The sequence below is a fragment of the Oncorhynchus mykiss genome, chromosome 5 (genome assembly GCF_057628025.1).
Source record: "Oncorhynchus mykiss isolate SJ-2025 chromosome 5, ASM5762802v1, whole genome shotgun sequence".
NCBI lineage: Eukaryota > Metazoa > Chordata > Actinopteri > Salmoniformes > Salmonidae > Oncorhynchus > Oncorhynchus mykiss.
The window spans coordinates 7,053,510-7,073,700 of NC_143026.1; the positions used below are offsets into that span (position 1 = coordinate 7,053,510).

Below are 20,191 nucleotides of genomic sequence, written 5' to 3' on the forward strand. Positions count from 1 at the left end.
AAATCTCATAGGGGAAACACTGAATCATGGCCGAAAGTGCAAAGAGAAATCCAACCTGTAGGTCCTCTGCACAAGTCACATTCATGGTCATGGTAATGAAATCCTGCAGGTATCTGTGGAAAAGCTCTGTCTGCATCTCATCGTCCGCTATCGCAATGTAGCGGCCCAGAGGAGTCTTCCCAAAAAACTCCTCCAACTGCCTCTGACTTTGGCCTGTCAAACAATAGGGAAACAAAAATAAATTGTAACAGTGCAATGCATAGGTTACACTATGATGACAACCCCCCCCCCTCCCACAGATGTGTTCTGATAAGCTACTACCTTCATGTTGCAGAGCATAAATCCAGAGCTCATTCAGGTAGTCCTTGATCCTCCAGCTGAAGGGCATGATGCAGCTGATATTCTTGTCTGTTGGGATGTTATTCTGGACCAGGAAGGTCTTGGACGTAGCACTGGGACAAGGTGAGGTTGATTTACAATGGAATTACAATTTTAAGAAAATGTAAGGCAGGGGAGTAATTTCCCCCCCCCAAAAAAATTGTCGATTCCCAATTCCTAACAGTAGTGGGAATCAGAATAGATTCCTTTACGAGGAATCAATTATTTTTCAAGAATCGATTCCTGCCACTTTAAAAATGGTACTTTCCATCAAATTTCAGGTTTTGTGAGTGTTATTATTTTTTGTTGGTTGTGTGCAATTTTTATAATGGCACATGGGTTCAGGTAGAAAATGTATATTTTCCATTCCTATAAATAGCAAATACATATTATTATACTTGTGTGAACATTGTTTTGTACCGCTTTTGCTATGGAATCAACTCTTGGAATCGATTTCCAAATCCAGGAATCAACTCTTGGAATCGATTTCCATATCCAGGAATCAACTCTTGGAATCGATTTCCATATCCAGGAATCAACTCTTGGTATCGATTTCCAAATCCAGGAATCAACCAGGAATCAACTCTTGGAATCGATTTCCAAATCCAGGAATCAACTCTTGGAATCGATTTCCAAATCCAGGAATCAACTCTTGGAATCGATTTCCAAATCCAGGAATCAACTCTTGGAATCGCTTAAATATTTCTGGATATCAACAACCCTAAGAATAGGGCACTGAGACGTCTAGCCTTGTCGCCAGACTGATTCTGTTTTGGACATAGCAGGAATAGAACCCAGGCTAATGCATTCCAGAGAGTTGGGATTCCCATTCCATTTAAATTTAGAAAGTAAACCAAATTCCAATTCCACATTTTCCATATTACCATCACCACAATGGGAACGAGAAGGCATGTGTATGGCTCAAACACGGAAAACAAAAATGGAATATAATGTTGGCGGATAAAGTTCAGAATGACACAATTTAATGTGTACAACGTTTAAAAGACCTGCGTCACTAAACTGAGAGCTTTGATGTTTCTAAAAAAGTACGTATTTCTGTGTTTTTGGAGCCTTTGTTCATGTTTTATCCATGTTTTATCCCCCCGAAACGGCAAAATAAACCTGAGGAAGTCTATCGCTGGTGGGGTTACCTTCCTCAAAACCAAGTGACACCTGGTAAAAAAAAAAAAAAGAAAGCTAACTTGTCCTTTAATTTAGGTTATAGACCAGCCATGGTGGAGTAAATAAATGTCAATAACCAATATACTGCAAAGAAGATCTAAGGATAAGTGAAATAAACATCTCTAAGTAGCTGAGCAGAGGCAGGCACTCTCACAAGATTTGGTTCTGGGTGCCGAGACGAAGAACATACAGCTGTACGTGATTAAAACGTCGTCCAATTAAAATGTTACGTTTTCACAATGAATAAGACCATAGAGAAAACAATGCTCCTTGTCACTGAGGCCACTTACTTGTTGTCCACACTAGAATAGGGAAAGGGAACGTCGAGTAGTTTATCGTCTCCAAAGATGTCTAACCACAATTTTTTTATTGGCTCTTCAGAGTTGGTGTCCAGCAGGAGGTCGAGATTACCATCACGGTCAATAACAGAGACCAGCTGTGCCAAAAGTGGAATGACCACCGCCTGAAGTCGCTTCCAAAGGGTTTGTCTGTTAAAGCACACAACTAGCTTAGTAAGGAATTGAGTAAACAGCTACACTGTGTTATTCAAGTCTAGAAAATTATTTTTCCCAGTAAATATTTCAACATCTTTCACAAGCATTCGGATGGGGTTTGTGTCTCTCAATTCATTGGTGAATAGTGCTCACTCACCTAAATGTCCCCCCCTCATGCAAGGCATCAATGTTGGAAGCCTCACTAATGACCCAGTTTTTTGTTAAGTTAGTGTTTTTTTCCCGGGTTTCCAGTAAAGAGTGGAGCCGTCTCTTAACAATTCTCAGAAATCCAGCTGTTCCTTAAACGTGAATTAGAAACAGTCGGATTAATGTGAACGGATAACATTACTAAAAAAACAACAACAACAGAATAACTTGTTGCTCAGCTCTACTACCTTGTTTTTCTTCATTGTCGGTCAGGAGAGTCAGTAGGATCTCCACTCTCCTGGTGTTGCGGAACCCACCCTCCATCTGATCTCTGAGCATGCCCACTGCGCTCTGCACACAGCTACGCAGCAACAGTGTGGTGTCCAGGACATCCTTCCAGGCCTGCGGAAGATAGAGAGAACCCAAGGAAAATGAAAGTGCTCCAAATATATATATATATATATATTTGTGTGTGATCAGTCTATCAAATTGCAGATGAGTTTGGATGTTACTCACTGTTTGGCCTTCAAATTCCATGTCATGTTTATCTGTCCCAGTGTACATGTCCTCCAAACCTGCCCAAAATTTAACAACGTAATTGTAAGTAAACAAACTTTCTTTTAGGGGAAGTGTTATACAGATCTCAGTTAGTACTTCCTGACATGGGATGAGATCATGAAATTATATTTTGTCTACTTTGCTCTGCATTTACATTAATCACATCTATTTAATGAAGCCAGTTTTCACATCAACAGTTGTAAAGCACAAAGTGCTGTACAGAAACCCAGCCTAAAACCCCAAACAGCAAGCAATGCAGATGCAGAAGCTCAGTGGCTAGGAAAAACTCCCTAGAAGGCAGGAACCTAAGAAAGAAACCTAGAGAGGAACAAGGCTCCCGGGGGGGGGGGGGCGGTCGCGACCGGCTCTGTCGCAGCCGGTCGCGACCGGGAGACCTTTGGGGCGGCGCACAATTGGCCCAGCGTCGTCCGGGTTAGGGGAGGGTTTGGCCAGCAGGGATGTTCTTATCCCATTGTGCACTAGCGACTCCTGTGGCGGGACGGGCACAGTGCACGCTGACACGGTCGCCAGCTGTACGGTGTTTCCTCCGACACATTGGTGTGGCTGGCTTCCGGGTTAAGCGGGCATTGTGTCAAGAAGCAGTGCGGCTTGGCTGGGTTGTGTTTCGGAAGGACGCACGGCTCTCGACCTTCGCCTCTCCGAAGTCCGTACAGGAGTTGCAGAGATGGGACAAGACTGTTACGGTGAGTGAATGAGGACCCAAAAGCGAATTAACTTAAACAGAGCTTCTTTAATAACCAAACATAGGTAGGCTCAGATAGACCGGCAGATTCCGACAGGACAGGACAAGGTTACAGCAAACATGACGATAGTCTGGTTCAGGCATAAAACACAACAAACAAGAATCCGACAAGGACAGGAACAAAAACAGAGAGAGATATAGGGACCTAATCAGAGGGAAAAAGGGAACAGGTGGGAAACGGGGTGAATGGGTAGTTAGGAGGAGACAAGGAACAGCTGGGGGAAAGCGGGGGAGAAAAGGTAACCTAATACGACCAGCAGAGGGAGACAGGGTGAAAGGAAAGGACAGAAAGACACAACATGACAATACATGACAAAGACAGTAAACTACCAATTGGATACCAGCGATGGGACAAGACAGTAAACTACCAATTGGATACCAGCGATGGGACAAGACTGTAAACTACCAATTGGATACCAGCGATGGGACAAGACTGTAAACTACCAATTGGATACCAGCGATGGGACAAGACTGTAAACTACCAATTGGATACCAGCGATGGGACAAGACTGTAAACTACCAATTGGATACCAGCGATGGGACAAGACTGTAAACTACCAATTGGATACCAGCGATGGGACAAGACAGTAAACTACCAATTGGATACCAGCGATGGGACAAGACTGTAAACTACCAATTGGATACCAGCGATGGGACAAGACTGTAAACTACCAATTGGATACCAGCGATGGGACAAGACTGTAAACTACCAATTGGATACCAGCGATGGGACAAGACTGTAAACTACCAATTGGATACCAGCGATGGGACAAGACTGTAAACTACCAATTGGATACCAGCGATGGGACAAGACTGTAAACTACCAATTGGATACCAGCGATGGGACAAGACTGTAAACTACCAATTGGATACCAGCGATGGGACAAGACTGTAAACTACCAATTGGATACCAGCGATGGGACAAGACTGTAAACTACCAATTGGATACCAGCGATGGGACAAGACTGTAAACTACCAATTGGATACCAGCGATGGGACAAGACTGTAAACTACCAATTGGATACCAGCGATGGGACAAGACTGTAAACTACCAATTGGATACCAGCGATGGGACAAGACTGTAAACTACCAATTGGATACCAGCGATGGGACAAGACTGTAAACTACCAATTGGATACCAGCGATGGGACAAGACTGTAAACTACCAATTGGATACCAGCGATGGGACAAGACTGTAAACTACCAATTGGATACCAGGAAATTGGGGAGAAAATACATTAGAAAAGAGCACGTGGCCATTAAGGCCTTATCGTGATTCAACACATTGAAGACGATCAGCGATGACCAGCATAATATGGTTATTATCTGACCCTGGTATAGAGGGTGCAACAGGTCATCACCTCAGGAGTCAATGAGTACGTTTACATGCACACCAAATCATTCGATCTTAAACTGTTTATGGCAATAGGTAGATTATGCAATAGTCATGTGAACAACCTTAACTCTGCTTATCTTAAAATCGGTGTAAGGTCAAAATTCGAAGTAAGCATACGCTGATTAAAAGCCCGGGTTTTCTGAGCATTCTTTTAGAACTATTAGGACATACTAACACCTTAAATCTGGATTCCAGCGGCGCATTTGATCTGCGCATGTCCTAGCACCAGCCGAGAGCCTCCCTCTATAGCACGAGCGGTGTGTTCTCGGAAACAACTAAATGTATGTCTTAGAAGTAGTTTTCATATACAAACGTTAAATGTCCTAACTCAGAATAAAATATGCTTCCCAAAAAAACAACATGGCCGCTGAGGTAGAACGTTTATTTTGATTGGTCGATTTTCTGCATTTATCAGAGTGTCATCAGGGGTAGCCTGATTTCAGATGTGTCCATGTCAACATGATTATTAAAAGAAATCATTCTTCTTGAAAAGCATGTAAATGTTTTTAGACAAACTATTATATTAATCTGACTATCCACAATAATCTCATTATTGTATGCATGTAACCGCACTCAAGTGTCAGAAGGATTTTCATAGCCGGTCATTTACATAATCACAACACAGGTTTTAAAAATATATATATATATACCTTGAGGCTGATCCTGCCTTTCCTCAAACAGTTGACAGATGGCAAGGTTCCGCAAGACTCTGATATCTGAAACAATATCTTTGGATCTTCTGAGGTCATCAATGTGAACGGATCTCCAGGGGCCTATTGGCAGAAAATGACCAATAGCCTTTTATTGACATTTTCTGATTCCATGTTCCATTTTTTTTTTTTTTTTATCACAACAGGCTTTAAAAATGTATTGATAAGATCATCTCACCTCCATGAAATCCAACAAAGGAAGTGCCACTGTCCAATCTTAACAGTTTGGTAATGAAGTAGACAAACACCTTGCCTTCAATCTCCTCATGTTTTGATTTGTTGATTTCATTTATGGCAGAGTACCTGAAAACAATGAAACATTTTCTCAGATAGTATCTTCATTTTGTTTACAGATATTTATGAAATTACATTGACCCTAGTTTTCATTTATTTGCAGATATAAATATGAAACTATATTGACTTTACTTTGCCGATGCAATGACACTTGCATTGTGTGACGCTTCATACAAATCCGACTGAATAATGAGTAGTTTGTTGCTAGATGCATCTCCAGGTGTCAGAAACTCCCTAGGGGGGAAAACAACTACGTTAACTGGAGAACAAGAAAAAAAAACCAACAACAACACTAAATATATGATTTACAGACCTAAAACATTTAAAAATAAGTCAACCTGATCTTCTTGCGGAAAGAGAGCTCTGTGTCAAACTGCTGTAGTGACAGGAGCTCTACATTGTGCACCACCTCCTTCAGCGGTCCAATATCCGATTCTGTCAACAGTCTGGAAAATGTTGTCACCTGAGGAAGTAAAGATAAAACAAATTAAGGGGTGGTGGAGAAATAAGACGTAAAAATGTACCGTTCAAATTCAACTACGACTAAATTACCTCTATGAAGCAGGAAGGGCTCTGCTCAACCTGTTGTGTGTGACAGACAAAGTCAGCCAAAGAGCTGTGCTTCCTCTCTTCATAGTAGAACCTGGTCAGATGGTCGATCTCCACTTTAGAGAGCCCTGTGCAGTCCAGCCGAGCCACAGAGTCCGGAGTGGCACAGTTCACCAGGATGAGTTTGGCCTCATCTAGTACCCTTCTTTGTCGGTCTGGGATGTCCATGTCTCCCCTCTGTTTCTCGGTCACTTGACGAACCACCGAGGCACACGTGTCCGCATGGAAGCCAATGAAAACATCAGGAGGTTGGTAGTTGAAGGTCTGCGGTGCAGGTGAGCTTTGTCGAAGATCTACAAACTGCCCAACCCATCTCTCCAAGTCCCCAACAATTTCCCTTTGTTCTTTACTAAGGACAGTATGGATATCCAGGTAATGTTTCTCAAGCCTGTTGATAAGAGGGATTGGAAACTGGTTGTAGACCACCTCTTTATCCTCAATGACAATGAGCCTGAAGTCTTTGTGCACTCTGCATTTGACACGATGGGTCCCAAGTCCCAGGTCAACGTACTTTTGGCCTCCTAAGCAAACGTAGTATTGGTTGAGAGCATCGTAGAGACTTTCGTATAGGTTCTGCAAGTTCAAGAGCACGACGGTTCGACCGGTTTCCATGCAGATCTTGATTCGGTTGATGTTGCGGCAGATCTGGGTGTACTCTTGGTCCTTGGGGAAGCTGGACCCAAAGATAATCTCAGGCTGGCAGCTCTCGGAGAAGAAAGTCTGCTGCAGGATCTGTAAAGCTGCGTAGTTTTTGGTCAGTAGCAGCAAATAGCGGCACTCTTCCTCCTGAGCTGAGATGTTTTGTCTCACAAGCTCAATGGCACTGATCCTCTCCAGATTTGGATTGATCTTAAGTGTTTCGGTGAAGACTGTGACCGCGTCCACATCATCTCTTCCACTGAAGTTCCTCAGTACCGCCTCCACAATCTTCTCTGCACTAGGGATCTGCTCTGAGGCCTTGGCAATTGCGAAAAGCATCTTGATTAAGCTGTAGTAGTCACGCAAACCAAAGAAACCTTTGCCTTTTTCTGGACTGATGTTCAGGAAGGCCCTGGCAAAGGGTTGAAAGAAATCTCTGACTTTCTCCAAAATCATTGTGTCAGACGAGCATATGCCTTTTGCACTCTCAATCAGCTCCTTCTCGTCAGGGTCACCGCGTGAAACAAAGATCCCTCTGTTCATCTTCGCGGGGTCCAAAGCCCAGTTGGAAATGGCAATGAATCCAACCTTCTTGTGTGGCAATGGCTCATCATCAATGCATCCTTCTTCTAGCAGAGGATGGAGGGTTTTCAGGGGCATTTTGGGAGAGTCCTCAGCCAATCCAATTTCATCCAGCACCACCACAGATATGTACTCCTTCAGGTTCTTTCCCTCCTGGAAACGAGCACATTGCTTGAACGTGTTGATGATGCCCGCCGGTGTGGAGTGAGGGCTGCACTGGAAGGACACCAGGTGAATCTGCTTCAGCCTTTTGTAGAGGTCAGAGTGTGCAGCTTGACCCTGCATGGCGTCTGCCACCAAGGTTTTAGACAGCGATTTAGAACTCCCAGGTTTCCCTACCAAGAAGAGAGGGATTCTTAGCTCAATGCAGATAACAATCATGAAGACGTTCTCTTTCAGAGCATTGTTTCGTGCAATTGTTTCCCCCAGTGGCACTCCACTCAGGAAAAGATCCTGCATGAGTGATATTTCCTGCATCACCTTCAATGGGGTGTATATTCCAGTGAGATACTTGCAGATATTTTGTCTGTACTCTTCTTTGTTTTCCAAGCAGGCGTGGTAACACACGCCCACTGCCATCACCAGAGACCACAAGACTGGATCTCTTCGGATTTCTTCACGCCTCTCTGCATTTTGATTTCTCTCAAACTCCCAGAGATCAGCAAGTAGCATCTTATGGTTTTTGTAAAACCAGACAAAAACTTGCATGCAACGCTCGACATCCCTGAGACTTACAAAGCCACATTCATCTTTCCTTTTCCGCATGTACCTCTGTGAAACCGACAGGACATTTGTGATCCAACTTGCATATGTCACATTGATCATGTTGGTCTGAACCACCCTCTTGACAATTTTCTTGATGTACATATTTTCAGTGTGATCATTGAGCTGTCCAAAGTCCCATACCAGAGGGATCATGCTTGGGGGCAAGGCCTGGACTCGGTACACCAACTGGCGGAGAGGGATGGACCCCAACTTTTCATCTGTCTCTTCAGCTCGGACTCTGTATCCTAGGCCAGCTGACTCCAATCTGTGAATCATCTCATCTGTGTGTTTTCTGTAAGGGTTGCATGCTGCAATGATTTGCAAGCCACATTGGGATTGCAAAGGTTCTCCTTCTACAGTACGATCACATATGACCTCCTTAATACTGCTGAGGGCGTCTGTTGTGTTGGCTTCATCAAAGAAGAGAACAGAATCAAAGCCATATCTTTGTTTGTTGTTATAAGCAATGGCTTCTGCCTCTCTGACATTGGTGTAGATCATGTCTGAGCTAGTTCCTCCGTGCACTTTGACTAGCTTCATATTCTGCGTGGTCACTGCTCTCTTCTGTAGTTCACAGAGGAAGTTGATGAGCCTCGTTTTCCCACACCCCGTCTCCCCCATGATTACAACAGGGATGCTACACCTGAACCGCATGAGAATTGCCAGCATCTTCAATATATTGTCAGTTGTAAGCTCATATGTTTCATCGGGATCAAGATGCTGCCGGATTCCCATAACATTGCAAATGCATTCAATTTTATCCTGTCTCGACAGTTCATCGAAATCAATGTTGAAAGGGACTCTCTGCAGCGTCAGGCCGTCAAACAGTTTTTTGGTCATGATGTTTCTTTTGATCACACTCCCCGTGGATGGATCGACGGCATCTACCCAGTTTTCTTTATTGGGCTGAAGGTGAAAGCCAATGAAGGTCATTGACACGTGGTCATCATTGAAGAAGATGTAGGGATGTGGTTCTGACTCCCATCTCTTTCTGATCCGGAAGGGTGCCAAGTCTTCTTCTTGTATTCCGGTTGTCTGCTGTTTCCCAGGGCTCTGGTCAGAGATGCTGAGTGAAGGAGTAGCGAAATCTTTGGCCATCAGAATCATGAAGTCCACCACAAAGTTCTTGAATCCCTGAAGAGTGTCCCCGGTGATAGAGGCGTCACAGAAGACGGACGTCTCGCAGTCTCGCAGCTGAAGGTTAAGGAACCATGTAAAATTCCTCAACTCCGCCCACGAGGGGTCCTTAATTCCACAGTACAGAAGGAGCAACTGGAGACATTTGACATGGCTCCCTTCAACTCCACTGTACATAAATCTGTCCAAGTTGACGTGATTATGGGATCGCGTCAGATATTGGTATGGTCGTTGGTAAGCGTCACTCTTGAACTCTTGGTCATCCATAAGCGGGCCTTCAGGCTTCGTAATGGAGGGATCCTGTTGCATCCTCATTTCCAGCTCTAGAATCTCATTGGGTGGGCGGCAGAAGATGTTTGGGAACACGGCCAGGAAGGTAAAGTTGACAGGTGCTTTCTGTAAAGAGGAGAGAAAGTGTGATTAAGAAAATCAAGAAATACATGTACATTGATTACAGGCTCTGATAACAAATGAACATTGGATAGTCTTTAAAGTAAAATAAAAAGCATACCATTGTTGGTTCATTTCTGTGCTGGTTTACAGTAGACTGTAGAATCTCAATCACATACAACTGCTTGTTGCTGCATTTCCACATCCTTCCCTCAGAATCCATCAAATAGCCCAGGACCAGCAGTTTAAACAGACATTCATCAAGACCCTTCTGTACCTGTTGAACATTGCATTAAAAAACAATGAGGGTAAAGGAATTTACAAAAAAAATACTAGATGTAATTAAGTTCAAAGTAGATTCAAGCATATTGACAATTATGTTGTTTTATGCCGGGTATACAACACGATTTTCACTCCAATTATTTTTGTGGGCAAACTTTCATGATTGTTGTGAAGTCCTATGATCATAGTGTCGGGTTGGGATGTTATTGCAATCAGATGAAGGACATTGACGTCCGAAACGATTTTAACTCGAATCGGATATATGACGCAGTCAAGATTTTAAGTGTGAGCGAGAATCACGCCTATTCCTACCAAATCCTCCAATCATAATCCACAGTTTCGGTAGTTGACCCATGACCTCACACAGAGCGTATTCAGCGCCAGCCATGGCCATCAGGACCGGTAACTGTGAGAATGGCACAAGTCATCATTTGTGTGTTTTGTATTGCTGCTCAGCACACGGTACAGCAGTTCAGAGGGTCATCAGAACTCCTTACCTATCAGTGGCTCAGCTTTTGTCTGTCCAGGAAGTTAGATTTATTGTAGTTCAACATATTTTACAAGTCACTGTTCGTATTAAATAAGTGTTTGATGTGAAAACATCACAGCTCAAAACTAAAAGCTCGCATGCAATTCGCACAAATGATTGTTGTGGGAAATCGCCAGGAAAATAATTTCCTAAAGCCTACAAGGCAAATTCTCAGGTGCCTGTTGAACCACTACCAGGGATTCATTTGCTGTGGACTTAGGTTACAGAATTTATTAGGGGTATTCTGTTCATCATTTAAACAGGAATATTGACGGTTGTTCATTTTAACGGTGCACGTAAACTGCTTTTTCAAAAGAAGACCATAACTAGGATAAGGGTTATTGTCTGCAATCAACATGATCAAATAACGTTAATCAATAATGTTATAATAATCCATTTCAGAGGCACAATTTATTTTTCCCCCTCTCACACGAGAAAACCTAACTAGCTTTAATTAATACCCCCCAATATATTTACCGTGGATGTGACATCAAAATGGAAGATGGTCAGCTCTTTCTTCCCAGGGTTGTTGAGAAGAGACTGAAGAATGACATTTTCGTCAACCGTTGGCTTGATCAAGCGAATGCATTTCAGCACTGTGGTCTTCATGAAGACGCCCTTCAGTTTTTCAAATAGCCTCTTGATATAAAGGGATTTACCTGAAAGGGTCAACAACATGTTATAATTGAGAGGAACCAAACAAGTTGAAGAGTGAGGCGTTTTAAATAAAGACAAATTAGTCAATCAAACATCTTCAGGAGCTACAGGAGGCATTTTAGTGACAGTTTCAATTTCCTTGTTGTTTTTAAAGAAAAAACAGTTTAGAACTATCTGACCTAGCATAGCACTACTTCCTTACTTTATCATTACCTTAAAACAAACATCTGTAAAGGGATGTGTGTGAAATAATTGTTTTTGTATAACTTATTAGTGTGAAATGATGTTCAGAAAATTAAATTGTAACAAATTCTGGGGCGTAGCCCCAACCAGGACTTAAACCCTGGTCCAACAACTGCCAAGCCAACACCTTAACCATCCAAACCTCTTGATGAGGTCGCTAGATGATGGGTTAAAGTCACTTCAATGACATGATTTACTGCTTCAGACATTATCTACATATTACACTATTTGCAGGTGGAAACGTCTACGAAATATACTGACCAACTCCTGCTCTTTCGGACGACACAACTCCCACAAACTGTCTGTCTTTGAAGACAGCAGCAGCACTGGTCTGATCTGCCGGGACTGTATAGTGTCTGTTCAGGTAACGCTGAATCATGATCAGGGGTTCCTGGGGTACCATGTGTAACCTGTACTGGCTGAAGGCTGAGGGAAGGTAGGTGTGCTCTCGATCCAAACTGCAGATGATCACAAGCCTGTAGTGTTTCCGGCACTGCATTGTGATACTCTTGAAAAATCTCTCGGTTTTGGAGCTCACTTCATAACTCAGCTGATCCCCGTAGAGCATGGTGTAGATCTTCTGTCCTCTGTAGCCTGGGGTGAGGCAGCGCCTGAGGAACAGTTCCACTTGCTCAAAAGGTGTGGTAGATTTACACAGTAGCACCTCATCATAAGTAGGCAATGGCTGACATTCACTACTCATGTAAATGGAGATGCAAGATGCCAGGATCTCGTCGTGAGGGCAAACAATAAGGTTTGGGCTCCCAATAGCTAGGCCCTTGGGCAGATGCCTTTGAATAGGTTTTTCGTTCCATTTTTTTGGCAAATATTTATATTCCTTTTTGTTGGCCAATATTTCTAAAAATCTTCCAAAGCTTCTGACATCAAGAGTGTCTGGAAGAAAGTTTTTCATGTCTCTCATGTAAGCATTCCAAATCAGATTCACTTTTCCTGAGCCAATTTCTTGTTCGATGAGACTGCTTGACACTTCAACAAAGGTGTGAAATTCAACTTCCTCATTTTGCTCTGATTGTATGGTGAGGATCTCACTTCGCAGTGCATGGAGGGACTGCCTCAGATCAGAGGCTGTGCAGTTGGGTTTGACGAACGACAGCATCATGAGAACTTGGTCTTCAAAACCGGCCACATTTTGCTGAGTCAGCGTACTGCACAGGTAGACTATCTGCTCTGCATTGTAGTAGTTCAGGTAGTAATGGTGGGATCTCTGTTTGTCCATAAAGTCATTCCAGTACTGCAGACACTTCTCCAGCTTCCTGCACAGCTCCGGAAGCTGATCCACGATGTTGCCCTCCACCGTAATCACACTGACAACACTGCCCAGGTTAAAGTCCATGACGATGTCAGCCTCCTCGCTGAGTGAACTACATTTGATGTTGGCTTTCCAGTTTCGGAACAGGGGGTTCCCAGCTGTAAACAAGGCAATGAACGCCACAGCCAATCTCTGGACACTGGCGAAAACCTCAGAAAATGAACACAAAAGTGCTTAATTATAACTGAAAATAAACTAAGGCACAACAACATTACAAGTAGTATCTGAATTTTTTTTTTGAAATACTGAGAGATATACCTCTGAAAAGTGGTTCACCTCAGACTGGTCCCCTTTACCAGACATGAGCATGAGTTTGTTCTGCAGCTCCCTCAGGTCCTCTAGTGAGTAGGTACGCATCTCCTGTTCCTCACCATGTTCCTCAGAGATGTTTAACTTCAGGGCAGTCTCAAGACTCAACTTGATTGAGAGAAAAAAAGCAACACGCCGAGATACATGTGACTGTTCTTATTGATTTTCGCAAAACTGTGCAACTTGGGTATGTTGACTAAATACTGAAATGTTTTGTGCTCTCACAACAGTCCCAAAACATGTAAGTAGATTGTGGACACATGAATTAGGCTGTGGGTCATTACATAAGACTGGTTCCTTAAAACACAAAATCTGTCCAGTTGTTATGTTTAAATGTTAATGTTAAGTTAATTTTTTAAAATGCACATAATATTCTCTTAATGTTTCAGAATGAACACAGAATAATGTGTATGCGTTACTTTCACACAACATTCTTAAAATGGACGTTTCTTTACGCTTCAGGAAAGTCAGATGCTCATTGGTCCGTTGGGCATTTTATTTGTGCATATCATTTATCTGTGAAATTTAGTTACACAAAAAAAACTGTCTACAGGATTAGAACCCCTTGTTTTACCCCCCTATATGTTGTAGCTGTATACATCTACATCTGTATACATCTACATCTGTATACATCTACATCTGTATACATCTACATCTGTATACATCTACATCTGTATACATCTACATCTGTATACATCTACATCTGTATACATCTTGCCCGTCGGGTAGCCTCGTGGTTAGAACCCCCGTCGTTCTGCCCTTCAGTTAAACCTCCAGTGGGTTAACTGCCCCTGAACAGGCAGTTAACCCACTGTTCCCCGGTAGGCCGTCATTGAAAATAAGAATTTGTTCTTAACTCACTTGCCTAAAGGTAAAAAAAATATATATAAAAAAAAAATAGCAGGTGGTTCCTAATAGTTCACATGGTAATGTCATCATGTGCCTCTCACGCACATTGTTTAAGATAGAACCTAAATCACATTGCAGATCTGTATTGTATTTTTCATGATGAAAATGTTATCCATACAGTATATTACATGGTAATATTGTCTACCTTCTTTTCGTTCTGTGCACTGATGGTGTAGATGCCCTTTTTGTTGATGGCGGTTGCTAAGGAGATGGAGGACAGCTCCACAGACCCGTGGAAATCCTTCACAGTTTTCAACCACTCCAAGTGTCGTGCTGTGTCATGCTTCAAACAGAGAATTAAGGTGTCGGACATCGACTGCTTTAATTTAAAATGGATTATTAAAACGGTCTTTTAAAAAAAAAAAAAAAAGTTAAATATTCATCTCACCAGCTTTTTTGGAAGGTTGCAATCATTATCCAATGTTCTCCAGAGCTTCTTCATCACCTCTTTAACGCTCTGAAAACCGGAATCTTGCTTCAGTTCGAAGAGCAATGAGGAGTATCCATGAACGGCGTCGTGGAAACAGGCCACACGGTCCACATCAAGATCATTCTCCCCAGCAGAGATGGAGGCCAGGTCAACAAACACTTTCAGCTCATTGATATCTGTAAAAGAAATATAATCAATGCAGATATATTTTACAGATTAAAAAAAGCAGCGTTTCCTAAACTCAGTCCTCGGGACCTCAAGCAGTGCATGTTTTGTTTTTTGCTCATTTAAATGATAAAAACTCGATGATTAGTTGATTACTTGAGTCAGCTGTGTAGTGCTAGGGCAAAAAAAAAACACAAAAAACGGTCACCCTTTGGGATCCGGAGGACAGAGTTTAGGAAACCCTGTATTAGAGTCATGAAAATGTTTAGCCATAAGCCTCTATTACCTTTCAGGGCCTCTTTAACCCAGATGACAAAATCTTTTGCGTGGCCAAGTTCCAAGAGGCATTGTCTGCGAGGTTCTGTGACGTCCACCAGATCTGTCTTGGCCTGCATCAGCTCATTGTCAATCCGATCAATGTGCTCTTCATTCAAATCTGCACTCATCTGAGAACAGAAGAAGAAAAACCCTGGGAAATGTACCTGAATCCATTGTTGTTCAGTTACCACTGGTTTATGTTGTGGTGTACAACGACTAAAAGCAATTCAATAAAAGTGAATGTCTCAAACTGTTAAGATTAAAATAATAAATAGATCAAAATAAATGACTTTATACACACTTAATCCTAGCTTGACTTGAGTAATGTAAAAAAAAGTCATTTCCCACAGCTTGGTGGGAATATTTTATTATGATTGGCTGGTGTCGATTATTTTCAAATTAACACCCAGAATTTTTTAAATATTCCACAGCTAAGAAATTCCAACCACAAACAGTGCCTAAATATCCATTCACAAAACCCACCTTACTAGTGAAATTGTTAGGTTAGATATTACTGAACTAGAAGCGCAATCATTTCGCTACACTCGCATTAGCATCTGCTAACCACGTGTGTGTGACAAATAAAATTTGATTTTACTTTATATTCAGTGGCATCAATGTTAGCTACAAACGACTTTGCTATCTACACAAACCAAATATTTTAAAATGCAAGACCAATGTGGACAGAGGATGCTGATGAATTTAGCTAGCTAGCTAGCAGTCAATTACTTTGGACAAGCTCTGTCATGTTTTTATTGTGACATTTGGTTTGTGGACCAGGAGCCATTATGAATCACCTCTAGACAGCTACAATGTCGCCAAGAGGTGAAACTGAACGTCAAACATTATACCACATGTTCCCTCTGATCTGCTGTTTCCAAAGTAAAAAAAGAAAGAAAAGAAAACATAATTGGCATTGTTAAAATTGTTTTTTTTTTGTAACCTAGATAACTAGCTAGCTACCTTCAGTGGATGTTCACAGAATCTTTTATTTTTTTATTTAACCTTTATTTAAGTCAGTTAAGAATAAATTCTAATTTACAATGACGGCCTACCCCGGCCAAACCCAGACGTCGCTGGGCCAATTGTGTGCCACCCTATGGGACTCTCAATCACAGCCAAATGTGATGCAGCCTGGATTCAAACCAGGGACTGCAGTGACGCCTGCACTGAGATGCAGTGTCTTAGACCGCTGCGCCACTCGGGAGTAAGGACACAATGAATTATTTCAATTGAAAACTTTTCTACTGGCAAATGTGTGCGTTAGTGTTGTTTTCTGTGGCAACAGCCATGGTGTACATGTTAGATAAGTCCTGCGGAACTAACCCACTACATGCTAGGTCAGCCCCTCCCGCTGCACTTCTCATCAAGGCTTATTTACACAGGACTCCCCCTGCCCTCATTGATTATCCCTTATTTCACTATGGGTTTTGAGTAAAATCATGCAAAAACAAAAATGGGAGTTTTTCCACAAAAATGGGAGTTTTTCCACAAAAATGGGAGTTTTTCCACAATTTGAATTCAGAAATCAGCTCCTTACAATGTCTAGCAGTGTCTGTAGGGCCTTGAAGTCGCCTTGAAGATTTAGGGTCTCCTTGACCTTCATAATAACTTGAGCAGACTTCACAGCCAAGTGAAGGCCATGGTATTGCTCAATCTGCTGGACCCTTTCCTTGATCCAGCGTTTGTTATCTGACTTGTTAAGTCTGCACATAATGTCCAAATCCATTGCCAGCTTTTCATATTTGCCCTTGTAGTCGTTGAAGAGGATATCAACCCTTTTAAGCTTGAGACTGCCATTCTTCAGGCCTTCGTAGATCTTCTTGTATTTAGCGTAGCAAGGTCTAAAAATACCTTTGGTTACCTCCTTTGGTGTTACTAAGGAATCAAATTCAGAAGCAAAGTCTTTGGTCTGTTTCTCCCACAACATCTTGAATATGTGGCTGTCTCCAAACATGTGCCAAACATCTGCCATCTGTCGCATGCTCTGATCAAGATCAAAGTAGGTAACCACACCATGCATTCCAGAGGAGGGCTGGTCAAACGGGTGAACCTTCATAAACTGGTCCAAGGTCATGTCCTCGATGTTGGTCAGTTGTCTCTTTTCCATGTCCCCAAAATTAACTGCAATGGCACATAAAAACAGTAAAGAATTAGCTATTTACAATCAGATTCTCCCAGTCACACACACACACACACACACACACACACACACACACACACACACACACACACACACACACACACACACACACACACCTGTGATGTGTTCATTTAGTTTGCGGCTCATGGTGAGCAAGATTTCCACCAGCTCCTTCTCATGGTTGACAGCTCTAGCCTCCTCAGACCTCAGATTCAGGAGCGTTTCCACGGAGGCACAGTTCGTGCCTTGGATCTTCTCATTCAAAGACAGACAATCTGCATTGAGATCCAAACAAGCATATCACAGCCATTAATGTCATTATGACTTACCCATTTCCTCATGAGCAGAAAAACAGAGATGATCACAAGCCTTCAATATATATATATATATATATATATATATATATATATATACACACTGCTCAAAAAAAATAAAGGGAACACTTAAACAACACAATGTAACTCCAAGTCGTTCACACTTCTGTGAAATCAAACTGTCCACTTAGGAAGCAACACTGATTGACAATAAATTTCACATGCTGTTGTGCAAATGGAATAGACAACAGGTGGAAATTACAGGCAATTAGCAAGACACCCCCAATAAAGGAGTGGTTCTGCAGGTGGTGACTACAGACCACTTCTCAGTTCCTATGCTTCCTGGCTGATGTTTTGGTCACTTTTGAATGCTGCTGGTGCTTTCACTCTAGTGGTAGCATGAGACGGAGTCTACAACCCACACAAGTGGCTCAGGTAGTGCAGCTCATCCAGGATGGCACATCAATGCGAGCTGTGGCAAGAAGGTTTGCTGTGTCTGTCAGCGTAGTGTCCAGAGCATGGAGGCGCTACCAGGAGACAGGCCAGTACATCAGGAAATGTGGAGGAGGCTGTAAGAGGGCAACAACCAACAGCAGGACCGCTACCTCCGCCTTTGTGCAAGGAGGAGCAGGAGGAGCACTGCCAGAACCCTGCAAAATGACCTCCAGCAGGCCACAAATGTGCATGTGTCTGCTTAAACGGTCAGAAACAGACTCCATGAGGATGGTATGAGGGCCCGACGTCCACAGATGGGGGACAGCCCAACACCGTGCAGGACATTTTTCATTTGCCAGAGAACACCAAGATTGACAAATTCGCCACTGGCGCCCTGTGCTCTTCACAGATGAAAGCAGGTTCACGCTAAGCACGTGACAGACGTTACAGTCTGGAGACGCCGTGGAGAATGTTCTGCTGCCTGCAACATCCTCCAGCATGACCGGTTTGGCGGTGGGTCAGTCATGGTGTGGGGTGGCATTTCTTTGGGGGGCCGCACAGCCCTCCATGTGCTCGCCAGAGGTAGCCTGACTGCCATTAGGTACCGAGATGAGATCCTCAGACCCCTTGTGAGACCATATGCTGGTGCGGTTGGCCCTGGGTTCCTCCTAATGCAAGACAATGCTAGACCTCATGTGGCTGGAGTGTGTCAGCAGTTCCAGAGGAAGGCATTGATGCTATGGACTGGCCCGCCCGTTCCCCAGATCTGAATCCAATTGAGCACATCTGGGACATCATGTCTCGCTCCATCCACCAACTGTGGTTGCACCACAGACTGTCCAGGAGTTGGCGGATGCTTTAGTCCAGGTCTGGGAGGAGATCCCTCAGGAGACCATCCGCCACCTCATCAGGAGCATGCCCAGGCGTTGTAGGGAGGTCATACAGGCACGTGGAGGCCACACACACTACTGAGCCTCATTTTGACTTGTTTTAAGGACATTACATCAAAGTTGGATCAGCCTGTAGTGTGGTTTTCCACTTTAATTTTGAGTGTGACTCCAAATCCAGACCTCCATGGGTTGATAAATTTGATTTCCATTGATAATTTGTGTGTGATTTTGTTGTCGGCACATTCAACTACGTAAAGAAAAAAGTATTTAATAAGAATATTTAATTCATTCAGATCTAGGATGTGTTATTTTAGTGTTCCCTTTATTTATTTGAGCAGTGTATTTTTTGTTGAACCTTTATTTAACTAGGCAAGTCAGTTAAGAATACATTCTTATTTACAATGATGGCCTACCGGGGAACAGTGGGTTAAACTGCCTTGTTCAGGGGCAGAACGACACATTTTTACCTCGTCAGCTCTGGGATTCGATCCAGCAAGCTTTCAGTTACTGGCCCGATGCTCTAACCACTAAGCTACCTGCTGCCCCAGGTAGAACACACAACCTTCCATTACCTATCTCCATCAGCTCTGTGAAAGTATCTTTCTTTTCTGAGATGTCGTTGAGCAGTTTGATCTTGATGCTTCCGTTGATCAGCTGGTTACAAACGACTTTGAAGGATGAGATTGCTTCAGTAATTTTGACCGTGGCCTCTTTAGAGAGCTGCTCAATCAGCTTTTCATCAGCGCCTAAACGACACACCAAGAACGACACACATTCCATTTTGAAGTGTTTGAATGGGTGAATTGTTTGAGCTACACGATGCTTAAAATAGGAAAGTGTAAGTACCATGCAGTTCAAATATATTTTTGGCTGCAGTCCAAGTCATGAGGTGTTGAAAGACCACCTCGTCCTTGTTTCCATGGTTATCTCTTGGCCAGGTTTTCTGGATTATGGCTGAGATGAGTTTCCCAAACTTCCTGTTAATCTGAAACCTCTCAAAGAGTTTCCCCTCTGATTTACTCTTGTGTGAGAAAAAAAAATCGTTAAAATTACATTAGTTCAAGATCATTTTCCATTTGTAATGCAGCATGTGCATATGCCTACGTTGAATCATTCATGTAACTGCCAAAATAAAGGAACCCCCCCCTATAGTGTTTAATAGGGTGTTGGGCCACCATGAGCTGCCAGAAAAG

The 20,191-nt window shown here is 42.8% G+C and overlaps 1 protein-coding gene across 1 annotated transcript in view; it reads right to left on the bottom strand.

Moving 5' to 3' along the window:
* LOC110524942 (E3 ubiquitin-protein ligase rnf213-alpha) overlaps positions 1–20,191 on the bottom strand; it is a 58,498-nt gene that overhangs the window by 28,005 nt on the left and 10,302 nt on the right. Inside the window, exons 6-27 of the mRNA XM_090233641.1 lie at positions 19,845–20,019; positions 19,571–19,744; positions 17,476–17,634; positions 16,757–17,340; positions 15,185–15,344; positions 14,692–14,909; positions 14,449–14,586; positions 13,344–13,502; positions 12,017–13,235; positions 11,333–11,514; positions 10,166–10,321; positions 6,475–10,050; positions 6,261–6,385; positions 6,055–6,156; positions 5,807–5,931; positions 5,569–5,691; positions 2,718–2,776; positions 2,450–2,603; positions 2,212–2,353; positions 1,851–2,048; positions 322–452; positions 56–213 (exon numbers count right to left, since the gene is read on the bottom strand). Of these exons, the coding sequence (XP_090089767.1) occupies positions 56–213; positions 322–452; positions 1,851–2,048; positions 2,212–2,353; positions 2,450–2,603; positions 2,718–2,776; positions 5,569–5,691; positions 5,807–5,931; positions 6,055–6,156; positions 6,261–6,385; positions 6,475–10,050; positions 10,166–10,321; positions 11,333–11,514; positions 12,017–13,235; positions 13,344–13,502; positions 14,449–14,586; positions 14,692–14,909; positions 15,185–15,344; positions 16,757–17,340; positions 17,476–17,634; positions 19,571–19,744; positions 19,845–20,019 (8,217 nt within the window). The remainder of the gene's footprint in view (positions 1–55; positions 214–321; positions 453–1,850; positions 2,049–2,211; positions 2,354–2,449; positions 2,604–2,717; positions 2,777–5,568; positions 5,692–5,806; positions 5,932–6,054; positions 6,157–6,260; positions 6,386–6,474; positions 10,051–10,165; positions 10,322–11,332; positions 11,515–12,016; positions 13,236–13,343; positions 13,503–14,448; positions 14,587–14,691; positions 14,910–15,184; positions 15,345–16,756; positions 17,341–17,475; positions 17,635–19,570; positions 19,745–19,844; positions 20,020–20,191) is intronic.